This window comes from Arctopsyche grandis, chromosome 7 (genome assembly GCF_051622035.1).
Source record: "Arctopsyche grandis isolate Sample6627 chromosome 7, ASM5162203v2, whole genome shotgun sequence".
In the NCBI taxonomy this organism is placed as follows: Eukaryota; Metazoa; Arthropoda; class Insecta; order Trichoptera; family Hydropsychidae; genus Arctopsyche; species Arctopsyche grandis.
Window position 1 is genome coordinate 31696807 of NC_135361.1, and position 26444 is coordinate 31723250.

The window sequence follows — 26444 nt, forward strand, 5'->3', positions numbered from 1 at the left end:
AAATTGTTGTAAATAAATATATCTATAGACATACTGGAGTGAAATTGTCATTGAAGTTAGCAAATGTGATATGAAGCTTTAATGAAGAATCTAACCATTATAAATTCATCAGAATCATCTGTCAGATTGACGTGATGACAGTTGGCTAGCAATTTCAAATGCTACATACCTAGTTGAACAATTAATTTCAATAAAAAAAATTAAATTGCAATATCTCATATAAAATTTATATTACAAAATTTCAAATACATACTTTCATATTCGTTTTAATTCCGCTATTTCACAACATTTTAAAGCTTGTGCATAGTTAATAGTCTAGGTAAGGATACTCTTAAATTAATTCTACCTACTTTTTAAATAAAAAATAACCGTTCGATTAATTTCAATCGCTACTTATCCAAGATTGACACAGTGAAAAGATAGATCTGTAATAAGGGATACTTTTTCGTCATAATTTGAAGGAAATAATATATAAAATATCAGCAAATTTCTATCTTTGACTAATTGGCCTAAATTTTGTCTATTTGCAACAATATTTTCAATCTGTCCATAGAAGATATAAGTCACCTAATTTTGGTTGAGCAATTAATTGATTTCGCAGAATCTTAAAAATCTAGTTGAAAACAAAAATCACTATAACGTAACTAATGAAAAAAAGATTTGCAAGTGAATAAGGAACTATTAGTTATAAATCCAAAACGTTGGATTCGTTGTTTAATGATTTTGTGGGCCCTTGAAATACCCACTACCTACTAGTTTGTACCTACGAGCGATAAATTGTCCAACTAATTGCGAAGGTAAATTTCTCCACGTGTGAACAATTTTAATGGAATCATGACTGCATTTGACCATCAGTTTACTCGTGGATAAATCGACCGTGGAATTTTTTTAAATAAATCATTGGCATTATGAGGAGCACGTTCTGCTCATCGCATAAATCTGCCAATTTCAAATCAACCTAGCGAAATCAAATAATTGATAGTTACATGCAAAGGGGGAATTTAAATCAAAACGGAATCATTAAAGTGCGCTTACTAGTTTTACATATACATATGATAGACTAATAATCTGGGGTTGGGCCGTACTTTTCAGCCAGCCTATGATATTTATTATACCTAATAATATATTTGCAATGCTCGAACTCGATTCGAACATTTTACTCGTATCCCCACGCATTCGCCTTAAGGGGGATTCGGGTAAAATTTACCGGATTTACCGGCACTCGAACCACCGGACCGGAACGAGTAAATTCGAAAAAAATCTCCGGTCGTTCGCATCTCAATATAAAAAAATCTAAAAAAAAAAAACACTTAATAATTTAATCTTGACAGATATGCAAATATGTATTGGGGAAAAAAATTATAAGTCTATTTACATAGTAGACAAAGGTCGATCGAATCTGATAAATGTATATTTTAAGAACAAATCTCAGTAGTATGTATTTTATTTTTTTACACTGTAGAATTTTTCAGTGGCGTCGCACCAATGAGTCATAATAAAATTATAATGTCGTAAAAGATGAGCGAACGAACTGGACCTCTGTGAAGAATGTCGATCTGTCACTCTCGCGAATGTAACAAGTTGAAATTTTATAATAATATGAAGAGATGACGGTCGTAAATTATGACGAAATTTATTATGCAAGTGCATTGAAAATGTTCTAAAAATGTTCAATAAAATTATTGCGCTCGAATTACCATAATGTCTTGACAAGAAAATTGAACGTGATTTAGGACACCAGTTCGTACTGTACAATTTTACGGTATAAATTAAATTATATATATTAAAAGGCGATTAATATTATTATTAACATGCTCAACTTACTGTGTGTCTATTTTTTAATATTTTTTTCCCGAAAATTAATCGGTAATACATCATTTAATGTACATACATACATACATACATACAAAAAGAATGTGAAAAAGATCGACTTTTGCTCTACAATATTCGACAGTGTCGTGTGCCATTTTTGGCACATTTAATTGCCCCGATTATACGGTCAGTATATAAATCAATCGTTCTATAGATCGTTACTAGAGTTTCGTTCAGTTCAGACCCCCTAAAATAATAGCAATAAAAATACAAAAAAAAAAATAGTAGACACGACATCTACGAAACGTCACTAAAAAAAATAGGCTATCGCATTGCCGATCGAAACTGTCATAAAGTAATAAAAAAGCAAAAAAAAAATAAAACAACAACTACGGAAAAAAATCGAAACAAAACGATGGCTACGAATTAAATAACGGAACCGCACTGTAATTGACGGGCGGTCAACCTTTTCGATCGTCCGTTATTATTCGATTAATTTTTTCTATAAATTAAAAATTTGTATAATTTTTCAATTGTTCCTAATCGAAAAGTGATAAATAATCCCTTTATTGCGCGGCGTACAAGCAGATAGAGCACTCTCGTGAGATTTTCACTGCGTGTAATGTTAATTGATATTACGATCGAATTAATCAACGAATCGTTAATCTTCGTCAAGATAATGCTCATTTTAATTGTAAAGCTTTTATTTCTAAATCTCACAACTTGTAATTGGTTTCGCTTAAACACGACGAAAAGAAAATTCCCAATGTTTACATAAAGCAAAGCAATGTATGCAATTGAAAATGCATTTTTTTCATCAACCTGTCATTTATATTTATATGTAGAATTTCAAATAATCTTTCCATAATATGTTTCTACATTCAATTCACAGTCCCCTCATTCCGCTTAGTTAGGAATGGTTCCGAAAGCCGGCACGTTTTCGACCCCTGATCGCCGGTTGCGCGAAAATACGAACAAGAACCGGGTGTTTATGGCGCAATTTACAGCCATATATCATTTCTCGTAAAATAAACGAAACCTGTGCCGTTGTACAACACGGTGCACACACGTGTTATTTCGTACATAAAATAGCGCTATACAGCCTTAACACATTTCGAACCGGACACACACACACACCACTCAAGAGCGAAACAACCGAATTGAACTGTACTATACTTCAACTACTGTTCAGCTTCGCAGATCTAAACATCGATCTCAAAGCTACACGTGTTTTTTTTTTTAATAGTAACTCTTTTCGAAGGGTTTTATAATATTTTACTATTGTTTTTGTTATCTATCTATTTTTTTATTATAAAACATCAACTTGAATGTGGACGAAACTGCATCTCTAAATTAATTCATATTTAAAATTTATGCTTTTACCCAAAAATAAAAATAAAATGTATAATAAAGGAAACATCTTGGTGAGCATTCTTAGATAATAAGAAGGGGCTAACAGGAATAAACTGGACGAACAGTCTGAACGATTAATTCGGACGGTAGACGTCAACAAGAAATATTTATAGAAATAAGTATTTTCAAACGTGTCTATTACACTTTTTTTTCACCATCGTAATGGCGAACATCATTTCCACTTATATTGATGACCAGACCAAGCAAAATGGAAAAGTATGAAAACAATCGGATAAGAAGCCAAACTTCGTCACACAACAAAATAGTTTCTGAACTAAGAAGAGGTTTGTAATAAAAAAACAATTCAAAATGACAAAAACTGAAGAAAAAGTCGCAAAAAGTTATTTTATACAATGTTTTATCATTTATTCAAAAAGGGGTGTAAATGGATGAAACAGATAATAATTCATATTTGACGATTTTGATTATCGATATGATAAAAGTATAGATATTCTGTACATTACATATATCGACATGATATATAAGCCTGCTTAAAATCTTAATTACATATGTGGATAAAAATAACCTACATATGTAGTTGCCAAATTCTACCATTTTTCCATTGAAAAAATCCAAACAAATTTTGACATCATTTGAATGATTTTTTTTATATAAAAATCTTTTACAAATTAAACAACTTTACAATAAAACTCAATAGTCTGTATACAAAGTCCACAATTTTCGTACTTGGAGCCCTTACGCCTGTTACGAGTCACATATCATTAAGATCGATGCGTCCGGCCAAGTTGTACTTTCTTCTGGACTTTTCCGACATTTTTTATCGGCTCTATATTACTTATGCCCTTTTCTCCGGCTATTTAAAACGGCAAGAAGTGAGAACCGGGCCTCGGTGGCTCACTGGGTGATTTATTCAGTGAGCGAATGCTCCCGAGTTCGAACTCGGTCGTAAATCTAGCCGACAATGGAGGTTGAAATCAAAACAACGCCTAACCGGAAAATTTATAAAAGCCTCAAATACATACACAAACACACTCAGGTGTGCACAGGTACATACAAACACATATAAAGATGCCTATCTCGATCGCATATCTAATGACCGCCTACCGCGAAGTTCAATTCAATCAAAGCGCCGCGCTTTGAGATCTGCGATTATCGCGTTTAAATAATTGAACAAAACCGAAAATTATATCTAGGAAAAAATTTAAACAAACAAACACATTTACTAAACAGTCGATTTTAATAATTTCACGGACGGTAACGTGTTTATTGTTCGTTTAATACCGCATCATCCAAATCAAACTGACGCGTCTAAGCACAACTTCAATCTTAACGTACTTTGTAAAGGTGTTTGTAATATATATATGGAAATAAATTATAGTCGGTGACAATCGGTCAGGGGTTAGGCAAACCCCAGGTCGTAAATAACCGGCGGAAAATAGTTCGCAAGTATTATGCGTTTCGAAATAAAAAAGGTTGCGATGTTTTATTTGCGTGTGCGAATGTCGTGCCTTTTCCTACAGTGTGATCGATGTGTCGATTTTATTGAACGACAATAAACTTCGGTTTGACCCGTGATGCGGTCGAGTTGACCCTTCAGATGCCACGTACATGTATAAATGATCCGAATAATAAAACAAAATAAATGTATCTCGAGATTCTGAACTTCAGATGCAGAAAGTTCATGTGGATTTGGATTGAAAATATTTTTTATTTTTATATAATAGCATGTATCAAAAATTTAATTTAATGTATTGCTATGTGTATTTAAAGTGTTAACATGTTAGAATACTTATTTCAAAAAATTGTTAAAATAAAATTCAAATTTATATGATTTTTTTCAATCACGAAAATATTCATATAGGTTAAAACGTAAGCCTAGATGTTACAATGATTTTTATCAATTTAATACAAAAAACTGCTAAAAAAAACATCACACCGTTATCACACTGTCAATGTTAAATAATTTTCACACTCACAAATGTACAAGAAAGCCCTTATTTTATTATAATCACTACAAGAAGCAATAAACATTCGAACGAACGAAAAAAACGTGACGCATTCTTTGTACGGAGATAGTTTCACGACTCGAACGAGAATAACCTCAGTCGGGTCCGATTTGAATAAAAGTGCAATTAGAGCCGACAGTAATGCGTTAATTGCCACCTGTAAAGGTGTACGCATATACCGGCTAATACTAAAAAATATCTCGTAAGGAGGGTGCCTCGATTTTCGATCGAGTTTCGGAACCCCGGGGGTTTTTACAACAGTCGAAACAGTTCTTTACAATGCATTGTTTCGAGATCTCGAGTTTAGTCGGACATGTGTAGTAGGCCTCTGGGTGCACAAAACCGATGTAGGACCGGTTAGAAACCGAACAATATCCTCACGAATCCGCAAGTAATGTAACACCTTCTGTAAATAACAAGGCCAGTACTATTGATAGTGTGACGTCACACTGTAAAGGAAAATGTGACCGAAATGCAGTTTTTCTTCAAATTATTCGATTAAGTTTTTCATATAAGTTTTCTAAGTTTTATATAATAGGCTTTTGATATGAAGATCATCAAAAACGTATAAAAAACTGAGTATGTACGATCCGCGCACGATAGAAGTGATTTTGTTTCAACGACGCTCATCAAACGCAAATTTTCATACGGTCATGTTTGATTGATTGTATCTTATGATCCGTACGAGGTATTGTGATGATTTGTTTTATATAAAGTTGAGATACACTTCCGTGTGTGTATCAGTTGTAATATTTTCAAAAAGTATGAAAATGAAGGTATAAAAATGGATCTTACACTCACCAGTCGTCGCTTGGGCTTGATGAGCGGCCTATTTTGGCCGTTCATTTTGTAGTAGAGTCCACACGCATTGCACAAATAATGTCCAGTGCCGTCCCTGCGCCACAGGGGCGTAGATGTTGCCCCACAGTTTACACATTCACGCCCTTCTGCGAATATAAACAAAAACGAAAAAAAAAATCAAAAAATGTTTCACAAAAATAATAATTTTTTGCTCGTAAAAAACATGCATACACATTCGAACATGTCCAAAAGCTGGTGAATATATTTTAAGGGGGGAAAACCGGTCTTTTTAATAACATACGCGATTAAAATTGAGCAATTGTTTCGACTCGTCGTTAAATGACGTTGAAAAGCGTGACAGGCGATGAGGAATATTTTATTCAAATTTAATATTGAATTCGTAAAATTTGAGTCCGAAACGTGAGAAGAATTCTATGATACCGAAAAAAATTATAAACAAATCAAATGACTGACTTATCGATACGTTTCATCTAAAGAAAAACACCACGATACTTTGTGTAATGAAATTCATATGTAAATAGATACAAATCTTAACAATATGTAAATAATACAAAAAATGAACAAGCTGTATAAGCATTGCAAAAAACACGGTATATCTTGATAAATCAAAACTTAATGAAGTAGCAATTACTACTAATTGTAATTACGGTTAAAATTAAATAAGACATTTGGACATTTTCGATATGCAGTTGAATATTTCTATGTAAGCGAATAATTGCCTAAAAATATACGTTAAAATGATACTCTCGGGCATAAATATGTTTTTAGGCATTTATGATTGTAAAAAATAATGATAAAATGTGTCATGCTGTGTTTAAAATAATTTTTAAAAATGTTAGTGAACAATTTGTATTAATTTGTATAATAAAATGTCATGCATTTATTTAATCGCTTCTTTAGGCGTATTTTAATTCAAATTAAATTTTCAAAAATTAACTGAGCCTTTTTGAATAAAACTTTTTGATAAGCGGGAATATCAAAAAAAAAATCGTTATAATATAGTATTATAATAATTAAAATGAGTAATATTTTAATAAGTTACCTGGGTCCTCGCAGGCTGGGGAAGGAGAAAAAAGCAGGCTCAAATACTGTTTATTTATTTATTTATTTTAAATTAAAATTATATTTAAAATTATGTTTATTATTAATTCTGATTCGTTGTTACTGTACAACAATAATTTTCAATTCGTGCGTGCATTAAAACTACATATTTTATAACTAAACGCATCATTCCAGAAATAATATGATTGTCATTATCATTTTTCGGCGTTACGTATTCCAGCTTATCAATTAAAATATATTCTAAATCAATTTCTCATCAATAAAACGAAATAAAAAGTACGATTAAAATAATACACGACATTGCGAAACACATGCGACATGCAAAACTATTTAAAAATAAAAACAAAACACAACGATTAATATTACTAAAAAGAAATTTACAATACTTTATTAATAAAAAAACAGATTTTTAATTTCAAAAAATCACTTTTTTAGTATTGAAAAAGTGATATCAAAACTGAAAATCTTTTTTTAAGAAAAAAAAACAGAGTGTGACCGTGCTGTACGGCCGCGCCGACACCTCTAAAGACAAAAAGCAAGTTATTTCAATTTATTTTTGATCATATTTTTTTACACATTAATATATAAACATTAAACATATTATATCAAACTGTGCACACAAAACACACTAAACGCGTGACAATGACAATGATGATAATGACCGTCAAATGAGTGACAATGTAATCAACTTTCAAATACGTCGTCAACGATTATTGATCAATCGTACAGATTTTTTCAACCTCCACTTTAAACTGTCAATTTTGATTGGTAAAAATTGTCTATTTTTTTTTTAATTTTCCAATAGTTTAACATCAACATATGTACATTTAAAATCATACGTAAGTTTGTATTCATAACCAAAAAAATGATAAAAAGTGATCAATTCCGTAAAATTCATACATTCGATATACAAATTCCGCAATTTGTATGTCGTAGCGGTTTCCCAAATAAGATAGCAATTATTTTGCAAACAGATACAACAATCGGTCTGATGTTCTTAGTTTTATTCCGTGTATTTGTTTGTGGTACCGCTATAATATAATATATAAAATTAATTTAAAGCCAAATTTTAAATCCAAGATGAGCTCAACTATAACATGAGTTATCAGTAGGAAGCTCACGGGTTGGAAACCCACCCGTGAGCTTCCTTTTTTATTTCAAATTTTTATTCTATATAATAATGATAGATAAATATTACGAAAAGTTAATTTATATGTACAATTTAGCGGGGACATTTTTAGCGATAAATGAATATTTTTTTTATTATTTTATATTATTAAAGAATTTATTGTATTATTAACTACATAAAATTTTTTGATTAAAGTTTTAAGAAGTTGTTTGTTCACATTAGTATGAAAATTGTAAACTTTTTTGATATGTATTATATTTAATATTAACCCTCCCTCACCGAATTGGGGTATGCAAGTGCCCCAATTTTTACGTTTTTCGTAATAACTATGTGGTTTTCAAAGCTATACACCCTATATTTCTTGTAGTCCTAGAATGAACTACAAGAAATTTATTTTAATGATTTAGAAAAGGAGTACATCGTAAAAAAAATACATTTATACATTTCTACGTTCCAAAGTATGATTTAAAGGCGGTAGCGATAAGTCATGTTTTTGACTGTTCGCTTGCATATTCTTGTTGATCAATGAATCAATGCGAGAGAAAGAGACAGCTATATTTTAGTAAGCTATTGTTTTCGTCGCTTTTGGCGCGTGGTATTGAGTCATGCAGTCGCCTGTTGGCCTTACCTATATGATGCTTTTCGTTATATTTTAATACAAAAATAGTAAAAACATATAGGATTAAAACTTTTTATGTTGATGTATAAAATGATTAATAAGATATATATTGAACCCATTCGTATTGAGAAAAGCTTTATTTTGATTAAAAAATACTAGGGTCTTACTCGACCCCGGTTCGGGACACTCGTTTGATCTCGACTCTCCGTCCTTCAAAGGTTAAAGATATAATATATACCTAATGACTAAATTAAGCTGTTTCGTCAATGTGATCCCAAAATTGCATTAGACAAAAGATTACCAGAAACCAAGTCTCTCGACATTTTTTGTTGTAGAGCCAAGATTATATACAAAAGATGAATCTGTACGTGGATGTCCACCTTAAGATTGAAATTAACGCAAGATTACATAACAAATCGACCAATTTACAATATAATCGTATAATAGGAAGTTCCCAGATACGAATTAGATATGTAATATTGGTTTCATATATACATAGCAAACTGTTCGGGAAGTAACGCAACGGTATTCTCGCGTCGCGTTAATTAAATCGAAGCGGCCAGGTGTCGTCAACCGCGCGCGCGCATTACCGCATCAAAATCTCTCGTTCAAAGCCCGGTTTTTTTATAATTTCTATTTTTTTTAATAATAAATATAATAAAATCGTTGTTCGTTAACGAAACGAGGTGAACGGGGTCGTCTCCCAGGCGCTAAACAACACGAGGGACTCACCGTGTTATTTGTGACGTCGTCGACGCCCAAACGCACTAAATTTTAACTAGGAGCGAACCGCTATAACGAATACGATATGGGCGGGGTACGAGCACTCGTAATATATTTTATAAAAGCGTGTTATAACGCGTGTGCGAGTTTGAATTTTTGCCGATATTTATTTTTTTGTAATTTTTTTTCATCGAAAACACTGACTAATATATTTGAACAGACGTGTAAAAAGTCTATATCCAGTGCAGTGTGTATTTTAAATATTCAATGTTTTGCTTCATGGTTTAAATGAATACAATACATTTAAAAATGTAGTGGAAACTTTTTTTAATTTACTTTGAAATGAGGAAAATATTCGCCCAGAATTTTTTCTCATCAAAACCTGCATCCATTTTTAATTTGAAAAGGATCATTCTTTTATTTGTATTTTTTTTACATATCTACCTCTATAAGATATATAATTACGAGTATACCTAATAGAAACATTAATATATCAAATTTATAAATAAACAATGTTTAAATATGTTTTTGAATCCAACCAAATTTCAATAATGAAATCAATGCTTAATTAAATATTGTTTAATAGTAAAATTTCGTGAATCAATCAATTATACCTATAAGAATTTAAACTATGCCACATTTCCTGAATGAATTTCTCTAAATTATTATTATTATTGAAAACGACCCAGTATAATTATAATATCGGTAATGCTAGTTCGATTACAAGGTGAAAGAGAGTAAAGTCGAGAAAAAAAGGGCCCATTTAAGTGCCACGCCTCCGTTTATCGACATACACACACACACAATGAAAAAAATAATGAAAAAAATAACGACGTACGAAAATAAAATTAATATGAAAAACCACCAGCCGGATGGGGCAGTGGGATCCCGTATGGGAATAAAATAAAATGAGAGCCGGCTAAAAAAGGGTTAAAATTCGATTTCTTTACGGGGGGCAAAAAAATGTGAATCGACCCCGCCCACCCTTCAATATAAATTGGTATATTTATTTACGATCGAACTATACGATGTGTCTGTCGGCTAAATATTATTTTCTATATTAGACTGTACGGTATTTTGTTATTATTATTATCGACTTGTTTATTTATATGTATTTAATAGTGCGGCGAAATGAAGCGATCTACATTTTACACGCCAAAAATCCCCGAAATTAAATGCGTATAAATATTTTAACGATTCAATTTTAAACGTACTTTTAATACAATACTTTTAACTGTCTTCAGTGAGTTTTTCGTATTTACAAATATATTTAAATTTTTATTAATAGAATTTGGATCGCGAATTTCAATCAAATTATCATCAGTTTTCACTATCGACTTTATTATTGATCTATTCAAAAGTTCAAACACTTGTTTGTGTTCTGAAATTCATACCGAATCAAAATGTGAACTATAGTTGATATAAATACAGTATTTTTATCTCACCACATCATATTTTATGTCATGATTTGCACTAGTATAAAATATATATTTTGGTCCTGTCTAAAAAATTAAAAATCTCGCAAAACAATTACTCAATATACACGTATTGCTTCCCAACATTTGAAGATACATATGTACATATTCGTGTGATAAAAACACTGTATATATATATATATATATATATACAATATGCCAACATTAAGCTTAACAATACGCATTTTATATAACATTTATTTACAAAAAGGAACCCAGTTAGCGAACATTGAAAATTTTATAGCACGGTTTTAAAAAGTATGCCAACGACACCGGGATACTTTCCAACATATAATATAATGGACTCTCGAACGGGCACACACACGAAAAAAAAAAGAAAATAAAGGCACAAAAACACAAAATAACAACTCGAAAAACAATAGGGGCGCCTATTAGCTGGAGGACTCTGCGCGCCCGGGGCACTGCCTTTTATTGCCGTCACGTAACCGCAATATTGTCACGACACTGGCCTTTTTCACACACGAGAAAAAAAATCCGGATCACCCTTTTATATAGGTAAAAAATGCACCGTCAATACCGGGGGGGCTAAAAAGATATTGTACCGAAATTAAAAATATATATACATATGTATACATTGTTAAAGATATTTAGGTACAGGGCGACCGGTTCGAACGGTCCGATCCGGTCTCGGGACGAGATTTAATTATTTCCGCGACCGATCGATTATTTTTTTTATTTTTTTGCCTTCGTTATAAAGATATCGATGAAAAGAACGTATAATTATAAAAAATTTGGTGTGTGTGTGTGTGTAATTTTGTGGTGAATTTTAAAAATCTTGCAAAGAACGTAATGAGCCTGATTCTATGTATGAATGAATCTGATCGATGCTTATTATTTGCAATTATTCAACTCTAGTGATGACGGCAATTTCGATTTTATAATATCAGAACTTCTCATCACATTTAAAATATGTATAGTATACTATCTGATGATACTCTAATTTGAATCATTTTATATTCATTTTCCAAGTCGCCCGAGTAACGCCAGGCAATTCAGCCAGAATATGCTACATAACCACCTTGTTGCACTCAAAATGCATTGTTTACCGCCGAACAAAAACAAAAACACTTTCAACCCCTCATTCACTTTCACCGCGTGCCCTTATTAAGACCACACTAAAGAAACAGCTGTACAGAGATGACTCCGAGCTGATAACAGCTCTGAAGTACATACATATAAAACCCACACAGATACAACTTTTTCAAGGATCGTTATATATTTTTTTCCAATATGCATTCGAGTTGCAACAGAAGTGCATCGTCGCAACGTCATAAATGTGTATGTGTTACTTATAAGTTATAACGACCGTGTCCGTCCGTACAAAGACGTGATTCGAACGGCGATATCGTTCTTTTGTAATGACGTTTAATTGAGCGTTAACTAGACATGAAACAACCGTCGGTTTTTACGACCGGTCAATGTCAATTGCACTGAATGGAGTGCACTGATATGAAATTTTATAAAAATTACGTTTTAATTTTCTATTTTTGATATATATTTTTAATGTTATGACTGTTGTTGGGTCGTTGTTAGATTGCACCTATTCCATTGTTCGTAAGAAAATTAGATATTAATGAATTTTATTTATGTACATATGTATGTGTATGGGGTATGTTCGTGTTGATTATAATATGCATGGGATAGCATTGCATTCGTATTTCGTGTAATTTTGTATGAATGGTGTATTGTTGGTGTGCGGAACGACTTGGTTGAATTTTTATTTATGTGTTTGAATTTCATTGTAAATATGCAAATGCACATTAAATTCTACTTAGTAAATTTATTCTTTATTTAATAAAAGTATGTACATTTTTATTTTAAAATAAATGTAATTTTTTGAGCGTTCTCATTCATTCCTATAATATTATATATAATTGAGTTTTTTGAGTTAATTCCATACTAATTTCAATGTAAATCATGTTAAATACAATGAAGTCCAATTTGGGCCAATATCTTTGCTTATTTAAATTTAATAAAGTTATGTTTTTCAGTCTACTGCTTACTACCTATGTAAAAACTGAAATCAGTCAAAATCTTAAGGTCGAATTTTTTCACGATCACAAAATTCCTCTATTAACCTTTTGTAAATAAACAATATATCACATAATTTTTAGGCTTTGACCATTTTGTAATTGAAATTGATATTTTAGTAAAATTAAAAAAAAATCTCTTACAATTTGTTATTCAATGATTCTTAATATGATAAGAACTGTTCTGAATCTATTATAGTATATAATATTTGTATATTGAAAGTTAAAATTAAGAAATTTCAATCAACTTACATATACCAGCAACATATGTATGTAACTCAGTGGTCAACGAGTAATACTTTCAACTGAGTGGTCATGTGTTCGTTTCCTAGACCAGTATTGATGGCCAGAGCTTGGATATGTGACTCCAAGTCAATCTTTTCTTATCAGAGTTTGCCAATTTACCAGATTTCATTAAAATTGACAACCTTTCCTATCTCTCGCAAAAATTCGAATTAATAGCATCTCGAATTTGCTAATATATAGAATTCTGTTAAAATTTTATCAAATTTGTCCATAGATGTCTCTATGATGCTACGTTAAAAACGTTTATCGGTGTGTATAATTGGCAATAGAGGCGCATTGGAATTTTACCTGTTAGGATTTTGTGGTATAAAGTAAAATAAAATATAAACAGATGTAATATACATATATATTACTTCTTATCAAAAAAGTTATGCTATTAACACCTTTGATATTAATCCAAATCAATGGCAACGATCGAGTCAAGCTGATCATCAATTAGAATCGATTGTATCTTTTACATAATTCTAGTTTGGATAAAATCGTCCGAGTAAACAACGTTACAGAGCAATCGACAAATTGTCAACGTTCGAAGGCATCGGAAGTGATACAAGTCGATCTTTAAGCAATTGTAAAAATTAAACACGAATTAAAAGCACGCTATCTAATCCGATGATCTCAAACGAGCACACGTTAATTTACAATTGAAATTAATTCGTATAATTACCGGTATTATGACAACTAGTACATACTCAATAACGATAATAATAATAAAAAAATGTGTCAAAATTTGATCGGGAGATTGTGCATCGTGCTTATTATAATAATTTTGTAGTACCACCACACTTTACACCCTGCCATTATCGTAATTTTATCCTATTTGTTTTATTGCAATAATAATACTAATCAGATCGAAAACTTTATTATATTGGTTTAACATCTAAGCGGCGTCGCCCCGAGCGATAAAATGTTTATTGTTTTTATTGCTCTACATCTAATTTGCATAAATGAACGTACTTCGATATATCGAGAATAAATTACAATGAACTCTCGTCTGTGTGTGTGTGTGTTTTAATTATGCGTAAAAATTAAAATGAATATATTTTATCGGTCTAATGCCGTTGTCGAACGCATCGATACCGTAACAATTGCGCCAGTACACGTTCTCACTTTTTATATTTCATTATCATTATTGAAAACGTATGAATTATTAATATTAGCATTGTAGAACTGCAATTGAAACAGCATACTTTATTATAAGCTTACGTTTCATTGATAAAATCGCACATAAAAGTTATGATTCAAAACGGACTGCAATGAAAGTGTGATAGTCAATAATAATGAAAAAATGATATAAATATGAATTATTCAAAAATTTAATTGAAAAGCGTTTAATTAGCTTAATTTTAATTTTAAGTCTTAATTTATATCAATGTGTCAAAGTGAAGGCAAACAAACGTTGCTTATTACTTACAGGAAGTGCTTAAATGTGAACGACTTGATATTGATTAGGACTTGTCTGAATGACTTTTTCAATCCAAATGAAAATGTCGAACATTAGTGAATCATTCTGTATATCATATAATTAATATTCAACAATTTAAAATTACCGTTTCGGCTCACTTTTACGACTCCCATAATAAAAATGCATCATGCGTGCAATTATTACCGCGATATTATCTTTTCAATCCGCACACACATTTTTGCGCATTTATTAATAATTATAATCACAACAATACTTTTATGACATCTGCATTATTACTTCTTTGATGGATTCGTGGCACGCTTAATAATGATACTTCCTTCATTCACGATGCGCTTGCAATTTTAACTCTTTTTTTTTTTTTAATTTTCAACAAGCCACAATCATTTCCATACTCGACTGCATTTTATTATGCGATGAAAGAAAAGCCGAACGGTTCAAAAATGAAGCAATCAGATTTCGAAGTCCTTGGTTTTATCGTATTTATTAATATAGTGTATAATAATGCTTGTGTGCGTTTGATTGAACCGCCAATGCATTTTTCATCATCACGCCATTAGCAGCGACGAAAACCAGTTTTTCCACCGACGAAATCGCCAGTGTGATTCACATTTGCGCTAATTTGTATAGCTATAAATATTTTTAGCAAACCGGAAATCGATCAGTGTCATGTCACATATGTACGTTGCACAAGGTCGTTTATTATACATAAATCTGTAACTTTATTCTGAAAGAACTTTAGAGTGAAACCTTCCATATCCTTAAGTCTACACATAATATAAAGTATTGATTTTAACTTTTTTTAGCCTAATTCTTAAGTTGATGATTCACGACTTGCCTGCCGACAAATATCTAACAATTTATCCGTCGTAGAGGTTTCTCAAAGGCCACCAACTTGTGTATCTGCCAACAGATAACAGACAACAAACAACCAGCTTTTGTTCACAACACAATACAATATATGGTAAAATGATTCTATTTGTATTCGTCGTTTCTTTCAAAGACTCGAAATATTATTAAATAATGAACCAAACCACAATTTTTTTTATACAATGAGATTTTTTTAACATTTCAATTCAAAATTTCTTTTAAAAATACATTTTTTTATTCTATTTCAGTCAGTTTTATCGATCGATACTCAGATAGGTTCGGTTTAAACTTTATAAATGCACTTAAAAAGTCAAAAGTATTATATATATACATTCACAAATAAAATAAATTGCAAATATCACCCGATTTCCCATGACTGTAGGCTTCGACATTGGCCTTTTTAGAACTGAGCCTAGCATTTCAATTACGATTGTACGCGCGCCAGGGTATTGTGCAAGCGATGCACACACGTGACGTTTAAAAATTGCCGTATACGAGGTTTTCATTGTTTTCGTCGGTCGGGTTTTAATTGAGGAAACGGAAAAGTAGCGAAAACCGGTTGAGCAAGACCCGTAAGGAAAACCGGGGCCGGTTCAATTATTATTATTAAACGTGCAGAATTAATCGCCGTGAAAACCGGAGGCGGCGAGGATGAGTTTCATAAAATGAAAATTCGATCACATTACGTTACGATAGTATAATATTAATCATATGTAGGAAAAACCCTCCACCAATGACAATGAAACTATGACGATGATTGTACCAGCTCTTGTACGTCAGCATGTATGCCTTAACTAGTACAAACATCGAAGCGATTTTTTTTACATACATAAACACTACATTGTTAATTCGATTGTTTGTTAATTACATATGTATGTAGTGTTTCGACAACGTCAAAGCTTCCATTTGAAAGTTAGTAACATTCCACTGTGTTGTTATTAATACGTGATTGATCGACCTCTGTCTTCCAAATGTATGTAATGCATTGTTTTCAATATCATTTTCAATTTCCAATACACCTGTGATCGTTTTAAACAAAACGGAACATTTCCCACAAAAAAACATACGAGTACTCTACATACATACATACATCATATACATTTTACCTATATATATTCCTGTACTTACGTCTACATTTCCATTTGTAATAAATTTCAGAAAAGCTTTGACAGCTTACTTATCTTCCCTTTAGCACTATACAAAGTACTGACTTTCATAAATCAAATAAAATATATATCTGTACTCAATACCTACTACAATTAAACAAGTGCTTACTACATACAAAACTGTACTCAATATCTACTACAATTGTAATAGTGCTTACTACATACGACACTATATCTAGTTCATTCTTCGTCGTGTATTTCACTTGCAATATGATTCATTATTTTATGAATAAACTTACAGATGTTTGAAGTACTATACTTTATGTTTCATAAAATAGACGATTCATACATATCCGTTTTATATTCAATCATTATTGTATATTTAGGCAGTACATACATACATAAATGCTAAAATTCTAAATTACTTCTTAAGAGTACATTTGAAGCTAAACATTTAAATCGATCACACGTGTCAAGGCGAATGACTTACACAGAAGTCTACAATTTATTAAGTCAACTTCCACATTGTTTTGATTATTACATATGTAAATACTAACCATTTAGAACATTTTTTCCAAATCTCGAATTATTGTAAAAAAAATTGCTATCCTGTATCAACAATTCAGCAGTAAAGTGTTGAGTAAGTACAGAAATTTAAAACTAAAATAGTGGTTTCAATAACGAAACAATGTTATCGCTCAGTTCTGGGTACTTTTGAATTTTTCTTGTACATTAAAACTGTTTTTATATTTATTTTCTTGTTTATATATTTGTGCATATATGCACTGCGCTATTTTGGTTTGCGCGGTTTCGTCCCCGCAATTTTGTCCCACGCAGTTTTGTGATTCGTTATTAGATGAAACACGCTTTCGTGATATGAAAACAATGACGTAGGTAAAGTTTGACTTTATAAATGGTAGGCGTTTGATTATTGTACATATGAGCCGTTATATTTGAAAGTGATGAAAGTCCAAATTTCAGTTCCAAAAACACTATTTCTGTTTGACTTAATTCACAAATTGTTATCACTTCTTTAATTTTGATATGTCGAGAATATCGGAAAGGCAGAATAAACGTATTATTTACACTGACATATTTAATATTACTTTTGGTCGGTTTATAAGATCCATTCAGAATATTGTGTTTCCTTTTTTTTTAGTAAATCGATTTTAGTAAATTAAATAATTTATATTATTTAATTTACTAAAATCGGTTTTAACCTGTATAAATGAATAAATAAATTAAGGTCTGTTCATACTGCATTCGCGTATAAATAGACTTCTAATACTGTCAGGTATAAACACAATCTGCTTTAGATCGTCGACTTTAGAGAGGCTTTAATAAAAATTATGTATTAGATGTACTATGACCATTTATAAGAATTGTAAAGAGTTTTTTGAGCTCTATTTCCTATTATGCTGTACATCAACATTAGAATAATATAATACTATGATTACTAACAAAATTAAATTAAAATTGGGTTTGGTGCATCCGCTCTAAAATCGCCAGATTAACAGAACGGCAGCTTTAAACGTAATTCTCGTTTTCTCGAATGATAGATTGCACATCAGATGACGAGTAACCTTTCAATGTGCACAGATGCAATTATTAAAATTGAGTTGGATCTTTCTGGCAAGTTAAATAAGGCAAGTTTCAGAACTTATCGAATCTTGCCTTATTCAACTCGCCTGAAAGATCCAACTCAATTTTAATAATTACCATTTTAATAACTGCATCTGTGCACATCGAAAGGTTACCCGTCATCTGATGTGCAATCTATCATTCGAGAAGATGAGAATTTCATTTAAAGCAGCCGTCCGTTAATCTGTCGTTCAATTTGTCTGGCGATTTTAGAGCGGATGCACCGCATCCATTAAATGAGACGACTGGCTTGTTGATGCACGAGTGTTTATTCTGGCAGCCGAGGAAGAAGTGCTGTAGCAACTTTTGAACGCGGCCGAGTTGATCAAGGTGACCGAAACTCGACGATGCCATAAAGCCGCCACAATTGTAAAATAGAAAATGATCAGTAGCTATTAAACTAGATATACTAAGACGTATGTATTGTGAACATAATTTAGTAATAATAAAAAGCATTTAAAAATCAAAATAAAAAAAAAATAATACTGTCCGCACTTGCAAGATACCTGCCGCTGCCGGTTCGTGCTGGATGGGTATGAACAGACCACCGGGTTTTTTTTTATATATTTTCAAACGAAATATTTGTCGAAATGGAGAAAAGTGTAGTTATGCCACTTGCAAATATAACGGCTCGTGTGTACATCATGGGTAGGTATACATGTATATGCATAGATACATTTGGCGTGAGACAGAGGGCGTTAGTGTGCGGTGCTCGTTGGTGCTGAGTTGGTGTATTTTCGATAATATTAGAATTGATAATGGGTGTTATTAAGAAGGGGTGTCGGATGGCGCTCACCAGCGCTGGTTCGCGACTTGGCCCTGGGCTTGTGGGGCGAGGGCGGCCTGGTGGCAGCGTACAGCGCGGTCGGTGCTCCGTATCCCCCGTAGCCATCGTAGCCGCCACCAGTCGAATAGGGGACGTCTACGGAATTGGCCCCTCCATGCGCACCTTCCCTCTGCTTGGCCGCCTGGGCCGCACAAGACAGCATTGGCTTCACGTCTGACGGCGCCTGCCCCCCCTCGGACACCTGCTGCTGCTGCTGCTGCTGCTGCTGCTGCTGTTGCTGCTGGTGCTGGTGCTGCTGCATGAACGCAACGGACATGGCGGCCGCGTGCGCCACGGCTGCTTGGTAATCAGTCGCGGACGGGACGGAATCCGGCGTCGCATCCTTCGGTGGCGTCGGAGGAAACGAAAACAGGGGGTGGGGAGCGGGGGGCGCCGGGGATGGTTTGTCCTCCTGGTAGCCCCATGGTTTGCCCTCCAGCCAGGGGAGGGGCGCGTGGAAGTGCGGTCGACACACTTGACCGCCGCCGGATCTTGGACCTGCAACAATTAAAACACAACAAATCAGTCAAATTTAAGTTCATAATAATACATAACCCTTATAATAATAATACATATAAAAACCGAATGTCGCTAAATATGTATGTTTGTATATTTCGGACGATCAACCAGTATGGGGAACCAATCACAGCCGAGTAATCGAGACGCCGGGAAACGTGGTAGTGAAGGAGGGGGGGGGGGCGTCGAGCGTCGTCACATTCGCCGAAGCCCCCAGGCTGCTGGAGGCGTCGGGGGCGCGGGGGGGCGAAGCCCTCAGGGCACACACACACACACATTCATTCATGATTTCGAACGGGTTGGATTGCTAAGTGTATAATGTGCCACTTTTATAAATTACCTTACATTATACATTATACTACATATAACTTTATTTTTATTCGTGTTTCAATTCCTTTTCGAAACCACGCGTTGAAATCAACGGGCACAACACTGGTTATAATCTATAATAATAAGCACCAAGAGGCGCCGGGTTCAATCCCATGAGTTGACCTTGGTTTAAAAAAAAAATTCTGAGTACATCTGTAGTGCTGCTGTAGTAAGTCTAACCAATCATTAGCGTATGTAATCAGACAATCTTATTTGTTGTCTAATTTCAATTTTATGATTTGCCTCTACAATTCTTTTGTCGGATCCAAATTAATATACAAAAAATTGTATATTAATTAAATTAGAAAAAGTTGTGTCGGTTTCTCTGTTATAAAATGTATGGATACTAGTTTAGGGCTTCCAAGCCGGCAATAAACCGAAACCGAAAAACCAGCTTTTTGACCATTTTTCAAAAAACCGAAAGCCGGCTTTGTTGGCTTAAATCAACCGACTTTTTAAGGTTTTGTTAAATTAATGTTTTTTTTTCCTCAAAACTAACAATTATGAATTTTAAATTTCTATGAAAGATCAAAAAAAATGTGTACTTGAGAATTGCGTGTACTTATGCGTGTTGTTGAAGTTGTTTCAAAAACATTCCTTACAACTTTCATTTGAATGGTGTAAGTGCATTTATGTTATTTTCAAACATATACGTTTCAAATGATGTTTATTTATGCATGTACATACATGTATTAAAAAAAAGGAATATTAAAATATACCAATTTTATTTCATAATATTTAGTAATTGGATGGACTCGCTCATTACAAACAACAAAATAAAAAAAAGAATCCTGTGTTTGACATTGAAAATCAATTCATGCATTTCACGCTGGAATTAATCGTCAGATCGTTTGGTGTAAACGAACCATTAGATGTCAACATTGAAAAGACTTGTTGCAACGTATTTCATTCGTACGTCTTTTGACACGCCGTTGAATACTATCAACACTCATTTACTCAAGTGTTGTTTTATTTTTTCTAATAATACACATGGATACGATACAATCTACACAGTCGCCATTTATCCATATATTAAATATCAAAATTCCGGCATCCAATCATAGCACCATTTTAAATCACACTGACAGTATATCACACACCTGTAGATACGTCAATGCATGTAATCATAAAGAAAATATGAAGCCATAACACGTGTTATGAAAATGGATGATTAAGTAAAGTATATGTGATTCTTTCAGGCTAATGAAACACAACACGAGACATCGCACTTAATGAGAGCGAATAAGAAAGCGCGCGACCCACACTTTGAAAACCGTCGTATAATTAAACGTACAGAAGATCGAGTTCTTTATTATTACGTTTTTCATTTAAGTGCTCACTAGTAGTTGTAGTGCAACGAAAAAAAAACGAAAAAAAAACAACAGCTCATTTGTGATTTCGGTGATTAACTAAACGTGATTAGTGTTTCGTACAAATTAACGTACGTAATAAATTTCTCCGTGCGATCGCACTAAATTTCAATTATCATCATCATCATCATCGTTCGCCCGATATTTTATTAAAGCACACAGTTCGACGGACAGATTAGTTCGATTGAATATCATCGTCGCGTTTTCCAACCCCGAATTTCCAACACACTATGGCGTGTTTATTCGTGTTTTTCACGCTCCGCAGGGTTACAACTGCAGAGGGGTCTGGTGTAGCCCCTCTTCTCGTCTGAACAAATGCGATTCCCCTTTTGTTAATGCAATTTAAAGATAACAGTCGATTCGCCGTTTTCCAAAAATTGTTCCACCAATGGGGGCGAATTCAGGGTGGGATAGACCCCCGTCGTTTTCAATTCGACGATTGCTTCGACATATGTTTTTCGTGCGAATTTCATTTTTTTTTCGCCCCCTCCCATTTAGAATACGGGCTTGGGGTTGAGGCTGTAATTAAATATTATAACGTCTGAGTTGTACTAATGGTAGTTTTGCCCCCGACTGGGTAATTTTGGGGTTAGTGCTAACCCTCAAAAGCCCGCAGCGCACCACCGACCGCTCATTGTTGTTGTTGTTGGATTTTATCTGATTTTCAGATTTGTCAGTGATTCATTAACACGCATAGAATGAAATTTCAATGTTCATAAATAAAATAATCCTTCGCTGTACAATGAGTGAACAAATTGTCTTGGCACGGATACTGTACTTAATTTGCTATAAATATTGATACATTCAATTATGTAGTTATTGGCGTACGTGAATTGAAGATAATTGCGCATAATAATATATATTTCTTCTGCCAATACAATGTACGGAAACATGCCGTGGTGTGGTTCGCCTGCTTGGGTATACTGTATGTGGAATTGCTTTTTGCAACGAGAATGCGATGAAAATGCAGATTTTAAATTGGAAATTATGAACTTCCATATGAAATATTGTACATAAGCTGGGTTAGCATTACTAAGCGTTTTAGCTGACGGTGGGTACTCATACAAAAACGTGTCAAAGCTTATTTTTTGCAATTTAAAGGTTGTTGTACCCGAATTAGTTCAAATTATTTAATGTAAGCATATACATATGTACGTATGTTTTCTAAAAATTGATCTTCATTCAAACTATCTTCATTTTTATTCATAATTAATAAGTACATATTAATGTTAGTGAGTAATTTTATCCACGTTTGAAATTTTTATTTGTATTTTAATAATTATATTGATGAATAAAAGTTCGAACAATAAAACAGAATCGTGGCTAAGCTTTTTATATGCTTATTCTTATTCTTATAAGTATTAAACCTATGTATGTATGTACTTATACATACATATATACCTACATGTACAAAATCTCAAAGCACGTTGAATATATTATAAAAATTTAAGCATTTAAAAAGACAGATTTCTAGAATTTTTTAGATTGTAGAAACATTGTAGATTGTTCAATATTTTCCCGCCAAATTTTCCCTTAACCTATCAAAGACTGATATGTCATATAAAAATTCATACGTATATACAAATGTAGTAAAAAAAGATACTGCATCAAAACACAAGCACTTAAAACAAAAATAACAAAACTAAATACGATTTCGAAACATTCAATTCATACATGGATCCATTTGTATGTTGACACTTGTTGCCTATACTTCCATACTTATGACTAAATATCAGATAAGGATTGTAGCACAATCGAAAAGGATTACAAGAAATCGTCTCTACAAGAGCCAAACTGGGCTTTTTTTATAAATTAGTAGTAAATTAATTTTAAAATAATGCTAGAAGCTAGCCTTTTTAGTGGAAAGTTCTGAATTGCAACGAGAAAAATTTCATAAAATCCTTTTTTTGCAAAACGGAAACTATAACAGGAAATATGCCAACAAAAAGCTTTCCGTAAAGCTAAAACACCCATCATTTATTTAATAATATTGTATTATATTTTGAATCATTGAAAGAAAGCACACATACTCTTTCGTAAACAGTTATTGTAGACAATAACTGAAATACGTGTTTCGTTCGTTTTTGCAGAAAAAACGTAAATTGGGCTGTTTTGTGAAATCATATGATTTTTTTTAAATATAAAAGAATTGACCAGGTTTGGCTTTTGTAAATATAATCCTGTTACAATTAAAATCCAATATCTATATGACAATCAGTACGAAATCCAAACACTTTCCACACAAAATTAGCACTACACACTCGCATTAGAAATAACGAACTTCCAGGTGATGTAACCCAACCGAAATTCACTTTCATACTCAAAACACACACACACACATACAATTTTTTTCAAAAGCTCATTTTCATAAAGCGTCCAGCCCGCACCGAACCGGCAACCCGCTGTCTCCGACAAATTCCCCATTCACCAGGGCTACCTAAAACCCCCTTATCTGGACCTGGCATCGCGCTGTCGCAGATAACAATCGCGACTACACCCCGAAAAATCGTTATAAAGCAGATGTTTGGTATTTTTTTTTTCACTTTTAACATTGTACGTGTATAGTGCATTCGTTCGCATAAGGGTGGTAGTTCGGGAAAAACAACAGGAAGGATGTGGACCTTTTTTTGCCCGCTCATAAATCTCCACTATTAATCATTCGATGTACATATGTACAAATATAAACAACTTCGAATCCAATAAGATTCCAGTAGGAATTTCAATGACGTGTCGCTTCATGTCGCGGTCTGTCGGTTGTCTCTCTAATGTAATTACCAAATTACATGTAATTATTGTACATACGTACATATATGTATTATATACGGGGGAGCGAAACGCTTCGCGAAACGTTAATTATAAAGCTTGTACACCGCACTGAGTAATAATTGACAATGAACACTACCTATGTATATTATCATAGATATGTGTGTCGAATTTTGTTTTATACGACTTCCTTTTGGACTTTTTCTGAATTTCAGCCATGTATAATTCATTTCGATATTACATAAATGTGTCCAAAATTGTTCCACTCTTGTAGCAAATATATCGGTCAAGTATTGTATTGTATTTTATTATTTTTCTAACTTATCTCACAAATCATTTAATTTGCTTTAATTTTATGACGTATGACAAGTAATTATTCAATTGGTTTTTTTTATATAAATCCTATAAAAATTCAACAAATAAGCTTAGAAAGAAAGCAAAAATTTGTCTACACATTATATTTATAGCTACTCATAATTTTCTTCTTAAAGTTACATACTAAAGGAAAAATACTGGATATCGATTTTTATATTGCCTTCTGAAGAGCATAGATAGAAATATTAGGTGAAACAGTTAATTATTCAGATAAAAAAATTCCATTCTTTCCTCAAAGTTAATATATTTTTCAAACAAAATATGACTTTACATCATCTTGTGCGGTATAATATTTATCATTTTCCTTCAAATCGTTCAATATTTTCCCACAAATCAGCCCCCAAACTGTCATCAAAATTCCAACTGAAGACTTAACATAAACCTACGATAGTTCAACGGCGAAATATATTATACTGTGATAGTTCAACGGCGAAAATTTGCGCCCTGGGCCACTTCACCCCGATCGATGCGACCCTGTCCTCTCGAATAGAGATATCGCACACCCTTTTAACCCATTCGACGCCGCCTAGCGTCACGCCGAATCCCACAACACAAAAGTGACACAAACACAAAGAAAACACCATCCCATACAAACACACTCGCACAGCCAAAGCCATTCCGGCCTTTTAAGAATCGCGATCTCAACCCCTTTCCAACCGCCCTTTAACCCCTCCCCTCCCATTTTAATAAAATATAGTGGAGGGAGACGAGCGAACGAAGGGCCCGGAAGGCTTGCGGCAGCAGATCGGCCATCTTGATACGACACGTTTTATGACGAACACATTTTATACACCCCGGGCTTTAAATACACGGATATGTAAGTAAGTACGAGTAGGCAAGTACATTCTAACATACATACATACATAGGTCGATCGGAAAAAAGTGATCTGAGCGAGCACGTGTTCGACCCGACACAATTAAGCGTGTAAAGCTAATTTGTCATAAATATTCCTATACTACGAGTCGTTCATTATGCAAATGCAACAAAGTGCATCGAACGGTGCAAGTGTGCCGTTAAGCGTTTAGTACGCGAACTGACTTTATGCTATACAATGTACATAGATACGTATTGTATACGTATACGATTGTTGACACGTGCCACATCATACAAAAATATATATCTAAACACGAATTTGAAAAATCATTGCATGTGCTTAAGACAATTTTATCAAACTTAAAAAAATTGACTTTGATGTAATCTACATATGAAACTGAACCCAGCCTTAGTTTTAAAATTGTGCTATGCAAATACTAGTACGCTTCGTATTATCAGACAAAACATAAATTGTCGCCCAACTCTAGTTTAATCTGATTTTAATGATTAGCGCTTTTGGTTGAGTCGTGTAGCGTTGCGCTATTATGTATGCACATAAATCAAATAAGCCAAAAATCATGATTTGATTAATCAACGGACTATATATCTATATAATTAAAACTATATTAAACAAATAGTATTGTATAAATTATCTTGGGAACAAATTAAATCGTTCCAATCATACGTCTAAAATTGTCACCTAATTTTACTATAAAATTGGTCATGTCAGATTAAAAAGACAGTACGCTTATCGATTAACTTCCAAAGATCTTAATTTAACCGCTCAAGATTAAAACAAAACATAACTATTGAAGTATGATCATAAAAAATTGCCTCAGTTCAATTATCTACAACGAAAACAAACCTAGAATGTTTGTCAAAGTTTTGAGCCGCATTTTTTTTTTTAATATAACTCAGTTAAGGTCAAAGATCGTAAATAAAAAATGTAATCCGACATGGCAACGATGTGTCATATCACGACACACTCGCAGCAT

At 33.1% G+C, this 26444-nt stretch overlaps 1 protein-coding gene across 2 annotated transcripts in view; it reads right to left on the reverse strand.

Annotated features, from left to right (window-relative positions):
* LOC143914205 (GATA-binding factor C-like) overlaps positions 1-26444 on the reverse strand; it is a 140462-nt gene that overhangs the window by 82025 nt on the left and 31993 nt on the right. Inside the window, exons 2-3 of one of the 2 annotated variants that reach the window (XM_077434318.1) lie at positions 19213-19740; positions 5994-6139 (exon numbers count right to left, since the gene is read on the reverse strand). In XM_077434318.1, coding sequence (XP_077290444.1) covers positions 5994-6139; positions 19213-19740 — 674 coding nt within the window. Of the gene's footprint in view, positions 1-5987; positions 6140-19212; positions 19741-26444 lie in introns of both variants that reach the window. The other variant, XM_077434317.1, reaches the window with a different exon arrangement.